This window comes from Tyto alba, unplaced genomic scaffold (genome assembly GCF_018691265.1).
Source record: "Tyto alba isolate M040663 unplaced genomic scaffold, T.alba_DEE_v4.0 Super-Scaffold_40, whole genome shotgun sequence".
Classification (NCBI taxonomy): domain Eukaryota; kingdom Metazoa; phylum Chordata; class Aves; order Strigiformes; family Tytonidae; genus Tyto; species Tyto alba.
Genome location: NW_024881316.1, coordinates 5234027 through 5255247, shown reverse-complemented (window position 1 = coordinate 5255247; position 21221 = coordinate 5234027). Strand labels below are relative to the sequence as shown.

At 34.1% G+C, this 21221-nt stretch overlaps 1 protein-coding gene across 1 annotated transcript in view; it reads right to left on the bottom strand.

Moving 5' to 3' along the window:
• LOC104357136 (activating signal cointegrator 1 complex subunit 3) overlaps positions 1–21221 on the bottom strand; it is a 209731-nt gene that overhangs the window by 66470 nt on the left and 122040 nt on the right. Inside the window, exons 13-23 of the mRNA XM_042803433.1 lie at positions 20958–21134; positions 18678–18903; positions 14787–14941; positions 11034–11132; positions 10381–10549; positions 8233–8453; positions 6759–6844; positions 5077–5243; positions 4793–4938; positions 4564–4684; positions 2434–2576 (exon numbers count right to left, since the gene is read on the bottom strand). Coding sequence (XP_042659367.1) covers positions 2434–2576; positions 4564–4684; positions 4793–4938; positions 5077–5243; positions 6759–6844; positions 8233–8453; positions 10381–10549; positions 11034–11132; positions 14787–14941; positions 18678–18903; positions 20958–21134 — 1710 coding nt within the window. The remainder of the gene's footprint in view (positions 1–2433; positions 2577–4563; positions 4685–4792; positions 4939–5076; positions 5244–6758; positions 6845–8232; positions 8454–10380; positions 10550–11033; positions 11133–14786; positions 14942–18677; positions 18904–20957; positions 21135–21221) is intronic.

Sequence of the window (21221 nt, the reverse complement as noted above, 5' to 3'; positions counted from 1 at the left end):
ACACCCATTTATGGAAAATCTCTTTTATCTCAACATACTTCACAATTAACAATTAAAAATATTTTGAAAATAGTCATTTGTCTGTAAGTTACCCTAAAGGAACACTGGCTGTCAAAAAAATAAATGTGAAAAACTGACAGACAACAAAAAATTTTGTTTAAAGGCAACGACAATTTATTTCTTTTACCTAGTCTATTTTTATCCCATATGGAACTGAGAAATGCTTGAAATATTTGGGCAAGTAGGGAATACCTACTATAAAGTAAGTATTCAATAGTTCTACTTTTAATACTTAAAAATGTTACAGCAAAATGGAAAGAATTTTGTCTATTTCACATAGTCCATGCCTGACTTTAATATAACTTGAAGTTAGAATTTAAAAACAAAACAAAACAAAACAATTATGGTTAAAGAATTAAGCAACTCACACACTATGTATGTAGCACTATTATAGCTTTGTCCTTTGCTTCAATGTCAAATGAAACTCCGGCTAATCGTGCTCATTTAAAAGACAAACCTACAAACTGGTCCTAAAGAAATGTCCACTTGAAACTGTGGGTACTTCAAACACAATTGTGTTCTGCATAATAGTGGCAAGATATGACAATTTAGGACTTAATCCTCAGTCTTTTACATTTATGTAATCATAACTGAGTAACTTGGTAGGTATCTTATGCTCCAAACATTCAGCTTATAAATCCAAATACAAATCACATGCAAATGTTATTAAACTAATAAATGCAAAGTCTGTTTGTCCTTGTTGGCTCCTCTTTCAAAACCTTCAGAGGTTTATTCTCTAACATATGAAATTCAAAGGCTCCTAGCCGAAAACTCTTTTCCAGCAAGTTAAGAAGCTTCAGTTACAGTTCTTGTCGGGATAATAGTGGCTCACAGGACGTGAGCAAGCTACTCATATTAATGCGAGTCATTTAGGGCAAGCTGCACATTGCATATTCTAATTGCAGGTGAGATTACTACAGCAAACTAGCAAAGGTACTAGAGTACCACATAGTAATAATTTTGAAATGAAATGTTTCTGTTATACTCAAGAAAACATTAAGTAGAGGTTAAACAGTTAGAAAAGCAGCATCCAATTGACACATGCTTTAGTACTAGTAGTTTATCAGCCAAGACAGCCATTTTATCTTTTAAAATCCATCCAACAGAGGAAGGATACAGATGTTATGCTTTATCGCAGAAAAATAACACTTTATTTTTTTTGCAAAGAGCAAACAAAATTAAATAATCTCATCTAGAAACCTCTACTTTCTGGCATATAATTTTTTGTATACGACAGCATAACTATTCATGCAATATTCAATTTGGATCTTGTATTCATGAGGCACGCATTTTGCTGTGTTTTGGCTCTGTATTATCACAGAAATTCCTATGCAGAAGGTCTGCAACCATTAGAAAAACTTAACTTCTAAAACCCAGGAAATCTGAATGTCAACCAAAAAATGGTTTTGAAGTCATGATATACTATAATCAGGACCATTAGTCCAGAAGGAAATAAGTAATTCTGTATTCAGAGCAGGTGTCGAACTGAGTGCAGTAAATAAAACCTAGTATACACTTTGAAGAATGCAGATAAAAGAGAATATTGAATAGTTGTTTATCATTTGACCTTCATTCATGTTTTGCAATAAATGAAATAATGATTTTTTTGAGAAACAATACAAGAAAAGGTAATTGAAGATTATATTGCTTGGAAAAGAATAAAACATTAAACCTTTACTCCAGCATTACTTAACATCTGAGTGTTTCACTTTGTAATCTTTACGTTCTTATAATAAAGATATTGTCAGAAGCTATCTCTTTTTTTTTTTTTAAAAAACTTTGATTTATTTCATTGATATGCAAGACTGGACCATTCCTAAATGGCTGGTTCTGCAGTATATCTATGTATGTATGAATATAGATAGTCACATGTATATACATATATACACACAGATATAGATGCATATATAAAACCCTCCACACATAGAGTTATCTTACAAGAAGGATGACTTTTCTCCTAAAACACTGAAAGAGATTTGGTTTAACTTCCAGCTCAACACCTATGTGTCACAGCTTTCCAGCTGTAAACTTTGGAGAACACTATTCCTCTTTCTAGTATTCTTTGTCTTATCTTTGTATCAAAGACTTGTACCATGTAATATGTGTTGTCTGGGTCAGTGGAGCTAGCATTAATAACAGATATGCAGGAAAAACAAAGATAAAAGAGTTTGCGTTCTAAAGTTCAGATCTTGAGAAGATGCTTATAAAGGCCTAACGCAGACACTAGTTTTAATACGTACTGAAATTTAGCATATGCGTAACTGTTTCAAGATCTACCCTCAAATGACTCTCTTGTTTTAGATGTATTTTCTATTAAACAAACGTCAGTAAAATAGAAGCGAAGCATGAGTAATGCAGGCAAAATGATTGTACCTCTCTTTCATCCATCTTCAGCCATTGTTTGGGATCATCCTCGGTGGCTAGGAAAGCTATCAGATCTAAAGCAGTTAGCCTTGTCTGACGTCTGGATGACACAAAAATAAGAACAGGCTTGGCTGGAGAATGACTCCGAATTGCTGTTGAGGAAAACAGAACTTGAGAATTAGACCCTTTAACGACAAAAATTAGTTTCTCTTTGCAATACCTAGACAGATGATATACCTCTCTGCAGATGATATACAGGTATATATACTTAGTTTCTATTCTACCAGATAGATACAACTGAGGTGAGCATATACCATCTCTAAATCAAAGATCATATAACCACACTTAGCTGATTCTGAGTTCATTTGCCCTGCTAGTTCAGTGATCACTGTGAGCTAATTAAGAGAAGCAGGAAAATATCCCACCAAAACACCACAAAACCTGGACAAGCTTTCTAGACTTCAAAGCCTGTGGATTTCTCACTCTCAGCCTAATAACTGTGTTATGTTTTTTCTACCCTATTGCGATATGTTGTCTCAGGCTAAGTGCCATCAAGGTCCAAAACTTGCTTTCTGCCTCAGCCAGGGCTCAGACTGCAACTCATGTCTGCCTGCAAAGGATCACTTACCCAGCAAAACCAGAAAAGGTAAAAAAGGTAGAAAGTGACTTTTCAGTGGCTGCTGTGAAAGTGGGCATTACGGTACAAAAGACCTTTGTTTCAGTTGTTTAGTAATTAGTCTGACATATTTAAACCAGTTATGTTTCAGGACTTTTTAAAAAAGCATTTTCTTGCTCAGACCATGTTTGGAAAGTTTCATGTTGCAGCAAAATTTTTATGGTCTCAGGAATAAGTATTGCCATGGAAATGCTAAAATAACCTTGACTATATCATGTCAAACAAGTGGGGAAAAAAGCCCTCAATAAGTCATATGTCTACAGATTTTCTAACATCAACAAGCACTAGAAGTATAAACAGGTGTACATAGAATTTAAAATACTCTCTCTCAATCTCTTATAAATCTATTTGTGCGTTTTCTCATGTAATTCTCATTGTAGAATTATTTTATATATTGTTACTTTCTGAAAACTATTTCATACTATCCACCACCACACATTGGTCCCCAGTTCACAAATACTGCCCCACATGTGCTCCTGCATGTACACACACTCTACAGTTGTGAAATTACTGAAATAGGGTAATTCATGTGTATTTATACCTTACAACTATATATGCCAATATATCTATTTATTTTAAAAGCCCAGCATCTAATGGATTTTTGTTGCTTCAGGAACAGGTGTGGCAGAACAGCCCAAGACAGATTTATTGTTCATTAGTGTTTTTGTACAATGCTCTTGTGGAGGTGTAAATAATCTGAGCTGTCAAGATTGGTCTCTAGTCCACAATCAATACTTTGCTTCTGTCATAAGGCTAATTAAAGCAGCTAAAAAGTCACCTCACAAATGTCACCTCACAATCAACAGCAGTTCACATTGCAAAATTTATTTGGAGGTTATTTTTAATTGATATAATAAATATTCCTTATGTAACCAAAACAAAAGATGTTCAAATAAAATACGAGAGTTTTTCTTAAGTCTATCCTGCTTGCCAGCTTTGTTAAGAATAAAAAATTGAAAACAGAAGCATATCTGGATGCACTACAAATTTTGAATTTTATGGTTATTGCTTTGAAACTAGAATTACAGGAGGTTAGCCTGACTTGCAACTTCTGTCCACAATTTTTTTAATGCTTACTACAGTGGTCCATATTAAAATACCTCAGCAGACTAATAATAAGAATGGTTTTATTACTTTCTAAATTTCAAATATTTTTACACAAAGGTTTCTTTATGGTGTCAAACACTAAGAGAAAACACATTTTATTTCCCCTTCATTAACACTAATTTTATTCTTCTGTTCTAAATACATTACATTCCTCCGTTATATGTTGCATTTGCAGCACACTTCATGTTTCAGACAAATAGCTCTGGGCCATTAGCAGAGCAGATTCCCCCTATACATGCCAAGAGTACATACAGTAACACATGCTGTAAATGTGCTGCAAATGATCTGTATATAGTGCTCAAAGCCTTTTTTTCTTTTGCAGAAAGAAGGGGAAGGTCTAGGAGCTTGTTGCTTACCCTGAAATGCAGGTTTGTTCATGCTAGCCATGCGAGGACAGTAATGCTGGCCAGGAAAGCCCTGGATGTGCACTTCCAGAGGAACTGGGCGTACTGACGGTCGGAAGTTGAACAGGCCCATCTACAAGAAAACATTTTTTTCAAGTTTAATTTTGAATTATCTGATAAATTACTATTTTGTTTTTCTGCAGCACAAATACATATCCAACTTCTGACATATTTTTCATACCTGATTAATATTTAGCCAGTCAGCAAGGTCTCTGGCATTTGCTAAAGCAGTGGATAAACCAACTACTCTTACAGGCTTCTCTGTGTGAGATGAGATGAAGTTTGTTCGAGACACAATGACTTCCAATACTGGGCCTCTCTCGTCCCCTAGAAAATGAAAAGTCCATTGAAAAACAGACAAAAAGAAAAGGCTCAGATGTCAAAAAGTATATTCACATCATAAGTACCAGCACACTTCCTCAAATTTAGCGACGATTCTGATTAAAAGCAACAAAACATGCTCACCTAGCAGATGGATCTCATCTATGATAAGAATGGAAACCTTCTGAACATAGCTTCTGTTCTGCCAGCTTCTGCTGACACCATCCCACTTCTCTGGGGTAGTAACAATCAGGTCAGCTTGGGCAATAGCTCTCATATCAGGTGTCACATCTCCTGTCAACTCTACAACCCTGTAATCAGGAAAGACCATGGGCTTGGCTTTACAAAGCTTTAGAACATCTTGATGCTCAGATATTAACTCCTAAACATTAACTCTTAAAAGAGAGAAGAAACAAAATTAAACAAAGTCATTTTGTTTCTGGTCAAATACTTCTAATAAGATTTTCAAAACTGTTTTAAGTAAATAAACCTGTCTGTTCTCCCAGCAAATACCATATAAATACCAAATACTATTCCTTAGCAAAACCATATAAATAGAAGATGGTGAATGTGAGTCCCAAACCATCCATAGTTACTTTTTCAAAATGAAGATAATATAAGGATATTAGTAAGATATAATGTGAATTATAGCATCCTGTCATAGCCGGGATGAAAGCTTTCTAGAAAGTTACCAAGTTGCTGCCTGCTGTTCTGTATAGATCTCTGGTTTGAATAATGAGGCTAGAACTGCAGTGTATCTGCATTTGTTGCTAAAGTTCCATTAAGACTGGAGAAAAAATTATCCTGAGGTAATTTTTGGGGAAGATTAGTAGTTTTTCCAATAGTTTGCCTTATTATCCTTTCAAGTTCTACAAACAGCATTTGAGACAATCCATCATTTTAGACTGAAAATAATGGGTTTTTGACATTTCTATAATGCTTTCTACATCCAGTTGAACATCTAGTAAAAATTCTTCAAAGTAATGTGTAACTTCTGTTCAAATTTCATTCAGAAGGAATAGAGTAAATTTCAAAAAGGAAATATTACCTGAAAAATATTTTAAAACTATGAGGCAAATAATTTATCCTCACAGGCCATTAAAATAGCCAAAAAAAAAAAAATTGCTAATTCATAAGTCACTGCTATGATAGCAGTGGGAATCTTACTGATAATTTCATGTACAGAGTAGCACCTCCTTCTATTGAAACCTGTGGCGTGCTTTGAACTTTAACTTACAAAAAAAGTTATACATAGGAAAGAAAAAGGCCCTAGAAATGCATCCCATGGATATAATTTTTAACTCAAGAAAGTATAATTTTGGACAGCATCAACATGACTGATATATCTTATATGTCATAAAGTAATGGCTGAACCGCAACACCTGAGAAGATCAGCAAGAAATTAATGTTACCAAGGAATAAAATTGTATCTGATTTATCTGTGAAGGACAATATATGAATACTAGTATACAGTTCATGCAACTCCTATGAGTTCCTTATAGCTGAGCTTTCTAAAGAAAGCTTATTTTGGATTGCAATTCTGATTTCTGAGGGTACTGCAGACAGAAATCTGAGCATCGTAATTGTTATACCGGCAAGTAAGGAGAATGAAAATAGCTGTGTATCAAAATGTATCCCTTTTTTCGTTCTGAGTTTGCTATCACTACAGTGACTACTGATACCATTTTTTAAGTATCAGAAATTTGAAGGATAGTATACAATCAAAGCCATTTTTAAATGCTCAAAAGTATTCTGTAGATTTTATTCATACTTGATGGGCTGTTCTTTTGCTTCTCATTTCTCTGATTAGGTAAGGAGAAACATACTTTTTACCAAGTTTTTCTTCAATCCTAACTTTCCAGTCCTCAATTCTCTCACGAACGAGTGCTTTTAAGGGCGCAATATACACTGCCTGCAAAAGTCACAAAACCACAAGTTAAACAAGAAACTAATTAAAATGTACCTACAAGGGAAAAAATAATTAATACTTGTGAGATTTGAATATACTCATTATCTATAAAATGATTATGGCCTGAGTTCCTTAAGTGACCTACAACAGGATTATATTTAAAACAGACTTAACACTTGAAAACACTGCTTTGTTTCCTGAGCCATTAAACAAATAAAGAAAGAAAGAGAAAGAATAATTTATTGAAATGGAAGAATTTATCACACCATTTGATATCAAAACCCAGTTATACAAATAAGGCCATTTTTTGTCAGGACCATAATGCAAGCTAACATTCTAGAACAGTAATAACCAGAATTTTTTACCTGATTTCTAGTTATGTTAAATTATTAAAACATTACAAATTAAATTAAAAAGCTGATTATTTTAAGCAAAATGTCACAATATTTTCCTCAAAGAAGCCTGCTCTGCAGGGGGGAATACTCTGATATGTAGAAACAATATTTATTTAGAGATTTATGGTTAAATATTTTGAAGCTTTTGAACATGAAGAAACTGCTGCATGAAGAAATCGCATATGGTCTTTAAAATCTATAGCCAGGCTTTCAGCTTTATTAAAACCTAAAAGATATATTCCTTTGAGAATTGGCTATTTTGTAAGCCTAATAGATAAGCTGAAAATATATGAGTGTCTTGTTTATCTTGCTTGGAGTAACAAACTACATGAAGATATAGAAATTTCAAAAATTAATAAAGGAATTATGTACATTATTTCTGTTAATTTCAAAGGTTATTTTTTTGTTAAAACTCAGAGTCAGATACAAATATCTTTTCCAAAGACTTTAGAGCTAAAATGGGGTTAACTAAGACAAGATGGCTAAGTCAAGATACAGACATATATTCACTTTGAAAACAAAACCCCAAAAGCTGAGTTGTTCAGCTTTTAGGCAATTTAAGAATTAAAATACAGGGGCAAGTTGGAACAGAAACTGGCAAGTTGGAACAGTTGGCTTGTAGTAATTCATTGCAACTTATTTGTTTAAATAAGAAAGAGACTGGGCTAGTTGTATTCACATGGAGGGAAACTAATAGCTATAAAACAGTACTACTGCTAGTAGAAGGCGATTAAAGCAGGAAATGCAGGTAAGTACAGAAAAGGAAATCCAGCATGCCCATATGTCATGTTTTTAGATTTAACTGTAGTTGTACACTGATCAATATATGAACTTGAAATAAAAGCATAATGTATATAATGCAGTAGTACCATTTTGTATCCAGACAGGTATAAATTGGAGAAAGCAAAATTCAGTTTACCACAGTCTGTTTCTAGGCTTTTGTATTGCTGAAACCATGCCTACACAAAATGATTCTAGTAAACCTATTTTACAAACCTTTGATGTGGGGTACTTGTTAAAAACTCTAAAGATGGCTAATTCAGCTGCAACAGTTTTCCCAGAACCTGTAGGCGCTCCAAGAAGAACATTACAGTCTGTGTGATAAAGTGTATGAAATATCTGGGTCTGGATAGGGTTGAAGTGTGTGAATTTGTAGAGGACTTCATATTCCCGATGTCCCAAGGCTGTGACAGGCAAAGGCTGAAGATCCAGAAGCTCTAAAAACACAAAATAATCCTAAGTGCATGACAAGAGATGCCATAACATAGTTTATTATGAAGATGAAGATATTAACCAATACTTTAGTGGAAAACAACTTACACTGGAAATTGTTTTACTTAATATCTCATATGACACAGAGTCCACATTTGGGTCATTGCTAACTTCAATGAGGAATAATAAAAAGTTGATTTTATAGCTCTGAAGAATTTCTGCAAGTACTGTTAGTATTCTGATAGCTGTGAACCAGCCACTGGCATAAATTAATCTTTTTCTTAAAGTTGTTTGCTTTCTACCCAGTGGTAGTAAATTCTAAACTCACTGTATTAGATTATATGAGTTTTCAGATTCTTATGATAACAGAATGTGGAGTTGGAGGATGGCGTAGTTTGTATATTTCAGATTCAATGACAAAATCTATTTAAGAAGGAAGGATTCTTTAGAGTTTCTAAGTTGATGGGGTAATACAAATCAGATGAGTACAACTAAATTTTGCATCTAATCCTTTAAACATGTAATTAAAGACATAATCTTAATAAATAAACAAACAGCCTTTCAATATATGATTCTCAATATATCTTGAGGGCATCTGCTATCCAAACAAATAGAGATTGTGGAATTTGGAAGATGACATATATAACCAGATTGGATTTGGAATCCTACCAAATTAAGGAGACTGCAGTGATTCTGCTATGCAGATGCTTGCTTTGAAGTTTGGTGTGTTTTTTTTTTTTCTTTACTTTTTTTTTTTTTTTTTGTGGCTGGAGGTCTCATTGTATTTTTGGGGTGCTTCACATTAAGGAATGATACGGGAATCATAAAATCTACTGAGGCAATGATGTCTAATATTCTTCACATGCTTTTCACTGATACCTTATGGCTGTTTTATCATTCTCACTGAAACTGTGATTTCTTGGGCTCTGTTGAGGAGAAAGAAGGTTTTTGCCTAGCAGGGCCTCTATGTACTTCATTGTTGAGTGGGAACCAGATGGGAATTGAAATCAATTACCATAAATCCTAGAGGCTCCATAACTGGTGATGTGTAAATATCTTTCCGTTTCTTCTGAATAGTAGTCAGTGATCAGTCAATTAGATAAAAAGGTTACACATGCTTTTCCAGACAGCGTAGGTACAGTATAACAATAGCTAAACACTTCACAAACACATGTGAATTTATGCATGCCAAAGGACAACACCGTATGAGAACGGAGTATTTCTGAAGGCATTCACTTCACAGACTGCTAGATGAGCCAAATGTAATTACAGTGGAAAGGTTTTACAATGACATCAGGCACAATGAATGTATAAAGCAATTTATGTATCCAGAAAAAAGAAGCAAAACACAAACATATGCTTCTGTGCCAAGTGTAAAGAAGGAGGGGGAGGGGAAGGCCGTGACTTGATCCGCAGTGCTGAGCTGAAATGCAGTGTTCCGTACTGGAACAGGGCTTGCTATGATGAATTTATTTTACTAAAAAAGTTTTGTATTTTCAAAATTGTAACTGCGTTTGTTTTTTCTTTGCTGAATACCATTTATAATACAACCATCCGCTCTAAGAATATTTTTGACCAATCCAGAAGAAACGTAACACTTACAAGCACCAAGATAAGACATACTGTAACACACAGATTTGCTTAGTTTCATATGACAGTTTCAATTTTCCTGTGGTTTATAGAGAACCTGGAGTAACTAAAAGACTGGTATTATGTTGAAATGAAATGAGCTGCTTTTTGTTCAGGAATTTAAAATTTTAGAGAGCTTTAACGTTAGTGAAGAAATGGTCTCAATAATACAATTATATCACAAGGTGAAATTCCATATACTTTTCTACAATGAAGCAGAAGTTAATAGATTTATTGCAGTATCATAAGGAAAATCAGTATGAGCAAGATGAATTAAAACTAAATGATCAAATCTGAAGTTACCTGTGTGGGGTGGGTGTCTCTCTGGAAGAATCAAATGTTGAAAATTTATGATACATACAGCCTCTGCTCCTAACCATCTATCAGACACAGCTCGAATGTAATATTGAGAAGGAAGAGGTTCAAAAATTGGGATTGTGAACACCAGCAGTTGAGGTTCTTTAGTAATGACCTAATGCAAACATGTAGAGAATAATTACTGCACAGGCAAATCAGTAACTTAAAAAATCAGTTTGCCTCACTTCCATAAGTATTACCAACACAAAACAATAAAGTATGTGTGCAACCCCATGTGCAAACTGTTCACATCTTTATAAAATATTTCACCACTGGGAAGCGATTTTGTTTCCATTGACTTCAAAATATAAAAAATAGGGCTAGCCCTTCATCTTTATCTTTAACAGACAAAACCATTATTGTCTTTGTTTTTTTCCCCTGGAAATAACTGTCCCACCAAAAGGAAGAGAAGAAAAAGGGACATCTGAGATTAGAAAACATCTTTGTGGAAGTGCAAGCTTATCACGTGCATCTGAAACTGAAAGCTCTGCTACTGACTTGACAATCTGCTTGAGTCAAAATACTGTTTTGCCTTACAAATCAGCATCTGACTGACTTTATTCTTGTCTCGCTATGAGATTCTGAATAAAGTCCATTACCTGTTTTTTTTGAATGATGAAGTACTCTGAATGATAAATGTGATCATTAGTAGGGTCTTCTACCCAAATCCACCAGGGCTCTCCAACAGTGCCATGTACCTTTAAGAGTAAGAAAGATAGCTTTGTTATAGTTGTAATGAGGTTCTCTAGATTTTCTGGGTATATCAGATATATCTCTAAATGATGTAGGCTTACAAAGGAATACAGAAATAAGGAAATTAGAGGGAAGAGTAATATAACACTTCTAATGAAATCAGTCTGCTTGAGGAGTGTGTTTCAATAAGAATTTGCTTAAGGTATGTATAATATAAATGGGCACTTTATAAATGCAACTGAAGCCAGTGCCTCAGTTGTTTATAAATAGACTGAACTCCCAGGGTTTCCTCTGGACTCCTAAAAAAGGACAACTCCTCCTTTCTCCTCCTTGAACATTTGTCTTCAGATTTTGTATAAAGGATTGTCTTTTGCTATCCACTGCTCATTTTTCAGTCAAAAGCATTCTCTCAGGAAAAACTGGGCACTCAATTCCTCTCTCCCCCTCTCTCTCTTCCCCCATCCTCTAGAAAGATACAGTAAGTGGATTCAGAAGGCTGTAGGTCTAGTCATTGCTACAGGTGAAGCAAAAAGAACAGAGTTGTCTCTTGATAATTCCCATGCCATCTGGCAACACTTTATTCCAACCTAGATTTTTGTTTTCTTTGATGTGTACCTTATTTTGCAACGCCAGTCACAAATCCACAGCTAGGTGGGATGCTCACAGAAGAATTTTTGTTTCTTTGTCAGAATTAATGGCTTGTGCCAATGTGCAAGCATTTTATTTAAATATCTAGGAAAAGAAGAAAAATGCATAGTGGAGGAGTATGGAAGGTCTACTATTAAATGAACATAGACTTCTGATGTTTTTGATGAGGACTGTGATAAGGTACAAAACCAGTATGAATATGAAAAAAAGTTGGAATTACTCCTAAACTTTAGTTAACAGGAAAAAATGCGAAGTGCGTAGTTGCTTCTAATGGCAATTTTAATGCTAGAGGAATCTGGTATTGATTCACACAGTACACGTTATTTTCAGCGTAATTCATTATTGTGTATGTGTTGGAAAACAGTCTGTATTGGCTTTTTATGACAAAAATACTAGTATGTACTATGTACTTAGTACACTAAGAATAGACTAAGGTGCTTTTGCTTCTTTTCTAACACGGTTGTACAACAGATACGTAGGTGGACAGTAAAGACACTGTCATTCATTTTCATTACATTTGAATTTCACTAGCAGCTTCACTAGGAAATGAAGCAGTGAAATTGAAAGGACACAGGTCACTGTAGGTGACATTTTGAAAAATTACAGTGAGACTATTACTTCATCAGGGTTTAGGAGAATTTAAGAGAGGAAAGAAGAATTAAGGAAGGTCATAAAAGGTCAAAGCTCAGAAATTTTATTATCAACTGTAACAGCATCTTAGTTTTGGAGAGTCCTGTGACAAAGCTGCATGGGGGAAGCAGGTTAATTCTCAAGAATACTGAGAAGCTCTTAGCTGTATTTTGGGCAACCACTGCCCTAAAACTGCATGTCAGATATACGACTTGGTTAATTAATACTTGTGCATTATTCTGTATTTCTGCTGGAATCCTCCTGGTTGCAGTAAGGCTTGCTTGCTCTGTCTGGGTATATTTATAGTCCTTCGCTTATAACAATATAGTAAGGATTTTCCACTGGGGTATGGTTTGCATGCTTTTACTGAACTTAAGGGCTCCCAGCACTGAAAACTGCAGCCATTAAAGACCAAGATAATGTAGTACCTCACCACTACCAAAACATACCTTGTAGAGGCAAATGCAAAAGTTGTGAGGAGATCGTTCTAGAATTAAGTATCCACGTAAAGGAACAGTCTTAAAACAATAAAATGTTAGCCACGTGAGGTGTTTCAGTTAAGTATGGTATTTAAATTTTTAATATTTTGATTTTAGTTGAATACCCCCATTCTTTGAATGGAATTTTTTGGCAGCTAGTTTTTGTACTAATTACAGCTATACCTGTAAGTCTCTATAGTCTTCTTCTGAATAGTTTGCTAAAATACTGTGTGATGATGGAGAAGCAGTTTTGGAGTGTCAGGGGTTGAATTTAAAAGACAGCTATTAATTTTCAGAGACTTAAAATTTAAGTTTTTTTGTTTATTTACTGTGATAGAGGTTTCATTTACTGAAGAGACAAGAAAGTCAACAGCTACCTTACGAATTAAAAAAAAAAAAGTTTTCCAAGTTTTGATGAATACCAATATACAAATTCACACAAAAATAGCTCCATAAGTTGAACTGATAAAACAATCATAATGTTTCCAAAATAACCATTAGGAAAACTGTGTTACGGGGTCCTAGCAGAAAATAGGTTTTTGCCAAACTTTTGCTATAACTTTAGAAGTTCAGAATTGAAGAGGAAATAATTCTGTGGGGAGCTCTTTTCAATTTGTAAAAATATAGAAGAACCTAGATTTCGTAGAAAAAATCTAAAAATGGATTGAGAAATTCCTTTGTATTAAGATACAATTTAATATGAAGAATAGTTGTGGGTTTTTTTGTTTTTAATAGATTACAGGTAAAGTGGATGAAAGACTGATTAATAAAAACTTGTTTCAATGCCCAAAAGTAATGCTTTTTTGCCTTCTGAAGTATTGGATATCAATAAGGTGGCAAAAAAAAAATTCATGTTATAATTCATTTTAGGGATCCATTCAAATATTTCAGTAATAAATCCAGGTAGCAAACAAAATCTAACTTTCTATATTTTGATCATTAATCTCCCATTCATAAGCTAACTTGGTGAAACATCCAAAAGAAAAAAAAAACAGCTTTAGGTGGGGAAAATAAATTCTAATATCATCTAAATGTTTGTGGAATGAAACTAATTTCTTTGTGATTAAGGTAAATTTGTTATCTGAGGGATTTAAAAATTATTTTAAAATAAAAAAACAGATACTTAATATCCACCTTTCAGAATAAAGTATCTTAAAATAAATCTCCTAGGAGTAAAAAAAGAAAAATATGCTTGCTCATTGAGGCATCTTTGCCTTGTTTTTGTAGAAAGTTTCAGAAGTACCAGCAACAATACAATGCCCCCATGTGGACATTCGTGTTTCATTTAGATTTATCTTAAATCTATTTCTAATGAACAGATTCTGAATCAAATGATGTGGGTATATCTAAATGTGCAACTAGCACAACTCCTTTCATATATATTTGCACCATAAAATATAGATGAATATAATTCCAAATGTATCTCAGTTTTTCTGTTCAGACAAGTCCCAACAGAAAAAAAGGTACTGATGTTGTGAATGTACATTTGTAAAGCCATAAAGAGCAGCAGAACTTGGCATACATGAACTGTATTTCAAGGCTTTATTTTCTGCGTTTGACGTTCATTCATAGTCCAGAGAGCCATCTATGTCTCCCTTTTTCTTGCTTCTCCTTGTTGGGCATATAACTCAAATCTATTAATATTCAGTATAAGCACTTGCTTCAGCATGTAATAAACAGCACAATCCTGTTAACAATTAACAGAAATAAAAAGATGATCTTTGAGTGACACATTCTACAAAAGTCTTAAGGGTCATTCCATTCCTACTATCAAATTTGCTTTTTAGATAAAATAAATATATTTTTTTTTCTTATCCAAACAGCTATGGACTCCCTGTGATCGTCTCCTTTACCGAAGCTAAATTAATGCTTCCCGTCCCTCCTCCACCTCCTCTTTTTTACCTGATCATTCCACGTGAAGTCAGGAGTGATGTTCAGCCGAACTCGGAGCACCGTGCGGGTAATTGGCTGAATCGTTGCCTCCATTATGATGGAGGGGATTTGATGGACACACTGTTTTACCTTTAACCCTATCTTCACATGATGCAGCATATGACCTGCCAAGAAAACATTAGGTGTGACAAATTTGCATTTCCAGGAAAAATAATACAACTCCGACTTTCAAATAGGCTTTGAGAGAGAAGTATTATTGCTTGCTTGTTTTGCTCTTAGGTGCGTAAATGTCTGACTCTCTTGACCTCCCATGTCTGAATATTTTGTAATACTTAACTTGAATTAGCAATTTAGAGCCTAGAAAAATCAGTATTAACCCCCCTTGTTGGCTATAACTAAGGGGTTAAAATAACTATTAAGAATTCACACTGAAAACATATTATGTCAAGCTAGTTCCCTTTCCTTTACTGACTTTTTGACCAGGCTCTTACCAAGCCATATATAGTTCTTTTTTAAAGCATGAATACTGACCTTTTACTTAATGAAGGGCACACTTTTGAACTTCTACAATTCCTATGTAGTGATTTAAAGCAGACAGAATGCTTTTTATAAAACTGAATAAAGGTAGTTAATAGTTTAAAAATGCACTCAAGTAGTAAACATCTCACAGCAGCTCTGGTCTTTCAGAATACATGAATGTGTAACTGAGACAAAGGAAAACCAAAACATTGCAGTGTTTTTTATTTTCTATCAGTCATGGTAACTAAGGCAATAAAGTGATTATATTAATTAAAAAAAAAAATCCTACTTGTAATTTACAGCTGAAATCCCTGTTCCCTTGCTTTTCGTTTTAAATATAAAACAAAGAATGTAGCAGTGCTTTATTTTCTGAAAAATATTGCAACTTCTAGCTTATTTAGGAAAAGATGGTTGATTTCTTATGTCTTCACTGAAACTGCTTATATAATTATGTGAAACATCTTTTAGATTATAACTGTAATGGTCATAAGTACTCACTGTTAAAAGCTACGTTACAAATGGCTACCGATATTTTCTGATACTGATTTTTGGTTCCTGTGCATACTTAAAAAAAAAAAAAAAAAAGTAAAAAGAGAAGAAATCCTATTATTTGTATTATGTGCAAAGTGAAAAGGTGATACATGAAATTTAGGAGCATAACATCTTGCAATTGCTGATTTTTTTATATTGATCCTGACTTTCTCTCTTCCGTTTTTCTTATTTAACAAATTGGCAGATTTTGCCTCACACAGGTGTTTATCTATAATCTGAGGTAATGAACGGTGATCTTGCTTAAGAAGCAAATCCCTAATGCAAAAGTTTTAACACATATTTAATCAGTTTCATTTGCAGTTGGTAAAATAAGTGCACCTCCACCAAGTGGATTATTCAACCCCAAACCAATTATATTGGTACAACTTGGTGATATATGCAGTATTACAGCATACTCGCACAGTGACTAGATTTTGCAATTAGAGGTAAAAGCAGAAATTGTGTTAAATAAAGATGGGTGCCAAATATTCAAAGACGTGACTGACTCGATAAGCTTATGTAGGCAAGTACACTTTTTCATGCCAAAAATCACTTTCTGTATCACAATGTGTGAGGTGAACTTCTGTGTACAGGATCAGCACTGAGGTTTTGTACACTTAATTGCTATGGGAAAATAAGGCTCCTCTCCCAACTTCCAGAAACTATTATAAAATTCTCTCCTCCTCCCTCCCCCCTCCCGTGTTTTTTTTTTTTTAAATAGTCACATTATGAGAAAATATCAGTGGCATTTAAGAAATATGAAAACCTTCTGAACAAAAGCTTACTATTTGAGAAAATAGGTAAGCTTAACAAAAGAATAGATTTTGCTTACTCCACAACAATTGTCGTCTGTATTCTGAAAAAACAGGACTGTTTGTCTCAGATAACACAGTGATGTCTTGGCATTCTGGAAACTCCATGGTTACACTGAAATAGTGCATAGATTGGTGTTGACCAATTTGTGGTACACTGCAATCTGAGATCTGTGCACACAACATACTCTTCCTTCACCGAGAGAGCTGGCACCCATCCGATGCTTTTATCTCTCCCTAGGGCCTGGACTGAGTTAGCCAGCTAGCTCCTGTCTTTTTAAATTTGATCTCTAAGGCCACAGTAAGGTTTCAAAAGGAAGAAATGCTAAGACTGGAAGTAGTCCTACGGAGTCAGAGAACAAGGTAGCACCAGGAAGCTGTGCCTTTTCGCATTTCAACATTGCTTTGAATTCAAATAAAAATAAGGTGGCTGCCGAGCAAGTGTTTCCTTCACACCCTTGGTGTCAGAAAGAAGCTAGATGGGAAGAAGTATGTCAAGTAACAGCACTTCTCAGAGATGCACAGATCAACTTTATGTTTATATGGCTGAAGAACATGACATATCGTTACATATAGTCAGCAATGACCTATTTTCACAGTCAAATCCCAACCCTCATCTACTTTCAAACTAAGTTCATCTACAACAAAGCTAGACATTTTATAGGTATATATTGATACATTTTCAACTTGCAATACTAGTTCCACTACACTGAATGAAGCAAAACTGACTGTATTTTAACACAAAAGCTCTTGCTTCTTCAAGAGCACGTGTGGGGAGAGAGCAGCCTAAAAAAAAAAAAAAAAAGAAAAAAAGCACTAATACAACTAATGGAAAATAATATTAAATATTAAAAAGACTGCACAAATACATAACAAACTAACAAATCTGAATAAGAAGGTGCTATAAAGCTTCTGAACAGAAAAGCATGATAATGCTAGCACTTCAAATAAAATGTTGTATTTTAAATAAATTTAAAATTGCTATATACTGTAATGCACAGTTAAAGTAAGCTTCTAAAATTTTCTCATAGTCCTTTGGCTTAACTTATTAAATAAAGATACGGCTTCTAATTCTGCAGACTTTTACATATTTATTCAACCATTTCCAACCTAAATTAGGCATGTAACAAAGCTTCCTAAGTTAGGAACACAGTTCTCTTTTCAAATGAGACAAATATCAAGTTAGAGGTCATCACTTCTAAAAAGCAGTGACTATGAATGGTATTTTTATTGTAAAATTAGATTTTTAAAAACCAGGCAGTTGGTTTCTCAACAACTTGGCAATAATGGTTGCAAAAAGAGTCCAAATAAGAAAAAATACACTAAGATAGAAAACCAAAATACACTACAAGCAAATTTTTTTTCAATTTTCAACTTCAACCAGCTGGTAGACATTTTATGCACAACAGTTTATACACACATACTAGAAATTGTCATTATGTCTATCAGTAGTGTGGATCTTCTCATTAGCAGCGTCAAATCCTTGAAAAAATTCCATTAAGGTTTTGCTGCAGTGACATCAGTGACAACGAATTCTCCATGTTCAATGAAAATTAATGCAGTGTTTTTGAAGCAGGCCATTTACTGATAGTATAGCAGGACATAATAATCTGCTTTTATTCTTTTTCACGTCAATAGTATTTCAATAATAAAAAAAAAGGCTGTAGTTTGACAACTGGCAAAAATAAACATGCCTTTTATAGTAGCGTAGTACGTAATGTGAACAAGAAAGGAAGCACAGGTCAACATAAATCTGTACATAAACACATATGTGCTCATATGTATCAACAAACATCTCCATTCCACATGTGTTCTGGGGTTGGAAGGACATGGGCTAGCCTTGCCCTCAAAGCTGTGCCATATTACAAGCTGTGGAGACTGAATAAACCTTCTTTATTGGATAGACCATAATACCATATTAATGCGTCTGCATGGTTTCCAGACCAGAGTGGGCATATTAACGAATGGCTCAGATTTAGTTCTAACGTGCCCATTGATTATTAATAGTTTAAGCAGATCAACATTGCTGATTTCTCACCTATTTCATCTTTTCTCATGTCCTTCATCTTGTCTACAGTGAGATTCTTCTCTTCCAACTTTGAGAGGACTGATGGTGGTAACACTGAGAACTGTCTCAAAGGGCTAACCCAGCCCCACAGCCGCTTGTCAATGACTTTGCTGAGATTCAGTAGTCGATATGTCATAGCAGGCCAACGTTTCCTAAGGGCAATCTCAAAAAGAGCTCGAACAATACGAGCCGCATTCTGGAGAGTGAAAAAAAGCAAAAATGTTGTAATTCTCTCAAGTATTCTTTGTAAAATGAAAGGGGTCTCATAGACTCATCTTTGACAAACCATAACAATAGATTTTTCTTTTCAAATTTATTTCAAACATTTTGAAAACTATTTTTTCCATCACTGTCCAGTGAGCAGAACTACCTCATGATTGCCTACAGAAATTATGAAAAGAAACATGTGCAACTAATTAAAGTTGAAGTGGTAGGTCTGCCATAGAATTTTGATCACAGTTATGCTAACATTAGAGAGTTCTAAATTTATTGTGCCTCAATCACTTCTGAAACAAATTCACTTACTGTACTTAGTATCTTCCTCCTTCTCCCCCCATATAGCATACACCTGTAAACTCAGTTTATATGGAAATTCAAGTCTTAATTTTTCACTTCAGTTGTGCTTCCATAATAGCATTCGATTTCACAACATTTGCATAGAAGTTTAACAGTATTGAAATTTTTTTTACATGTTACTATATTCTGAGACTACTGTATGAACAAACTGTATAAATCTGCTTTGGACTTGGAAAATTAATTATTAACATAAGCTTGAAGGAGGCCAGTCTCATCCTGAAAATGTAAATTATGATATTCCTTTCATAAACTTATCAAGCTGTAATATGAAGTTTGGGGTTTTTTTTGTGTGTTGTTTTTTTTTTTAGCAATTCTGTTCTTGATTCATTGAATAGAATATAATCATTCTCTACTGGCTCTGAAACGCCAACAGGAATAAAAACCAGAAAATTATTTGGTCATGATAAGAAGCATATGTTACTAAAGAAGCACATTTCTTTTACTTAGAAAGGGTGAATGATTTTCTTAATAGTCCAGTTAAAAAAATTTACAATTTGTAGCTCTGGTTCCACATGTAGAATTTATGAAGATCTGAGAAGAAGACCATGTTGCCTCACTAAAAAAGCTATAATTGAGACAGACAAATAAAAGCAATTGTCTTGAAAGCAAAGATTGAAAGAATCATACTGAAAATGATCTTGCTGTGCAAGTACCACAATTTTTATGATGTGCATAATGATTTCAAAATTTTCTCATTTATACCCATACATGTTACGAAATGTAAACGCTTCTGAAGAGGTAATGTTAGTATGAAAATTTTGCTGATGTATAATTTAGCATCATCTTTAGCACCAACTAAATGCAATTTTACAATCAAATCTTTCCAAAAAGGTTTTGCAAGGATGAGACAAAAGTGATTCAATGCAACATACTGCTGACTGTTACCAAAAAAAAAAAAAAGGAGACATAGAACGGGCTAAAAGTTAAAACTTTATAATCTGTTTTATACATTCATTATTGTTGCACATCTGGGATTGCCTATGAACATTCTGTCAATTTGATTTCTTTGGGATGCAGAATTCTAAACTTTCAAGCAACACCCCTTTCTTCCTAAGATGGGCTCTAGTTTTGTAAGCAAGCAGTTCTGTGTCACAGGCTTGTAGTACTCTCATTATTCTGGACAATAACTAAACATGCTGTATAACCAACCACTGAGGTGTCAAATCAGGATGACAAACATATAGACTGACATGTAAATCTGCATGATTATGTCTAGCAATAAAATTGTAATAGCACATCGTTCTTGTATCAACCAAGGTATGTGAATAAAACACATTTTGTAGAACAAAGTATAATAGTACACAAAACATAAAAATAGATTGTAACAGTTTTCCAGATTTAGAAGAAAACCCAGAAAGTTAAGAATAACACTTCTGTGCAAGCAGACTTAGAACTACTAAATATAATAAGACTATAGGGATAATACGAACAAAACCGACATTCATAATTAACAAAAAACGCAATAGTCTCCCAAGCTAGGCTTTTGAAAATCTTTTCTACTTAAATATTATACCACACATGCGCACACACACAAAGGCTCTGATTTTCAAATCAATTTGCATTAAAATGTACCAAAAAGTTGTAGATCAAGGCCTACTTACATAATTGTAAACATCTGGGAGAATGAAAACTGCAAAAGACAGCAAAAGATATGTAAAAAAATACTATTTTTACCTGTGCAACATACGCAGAATCTGAAATAAGGGAGAAGCTGTCCATCTCCCCTCTGCTAATATATGTTTGAAGGAGGATATTAATTTTTCCATAATTGTTTTCCACACCTCCTGGAGCAGGAAGTTCACAGAAATCATTCAGTAAGGTATCCAGCTCTTCTATTTCTTCTTCTCTTACCTAAAACACAATTATACATTATGAAGAGGCTGGAGCAATTTGATAAAAAAATTTACACTGAAATCCAATTTTCCTTATAACATAGTT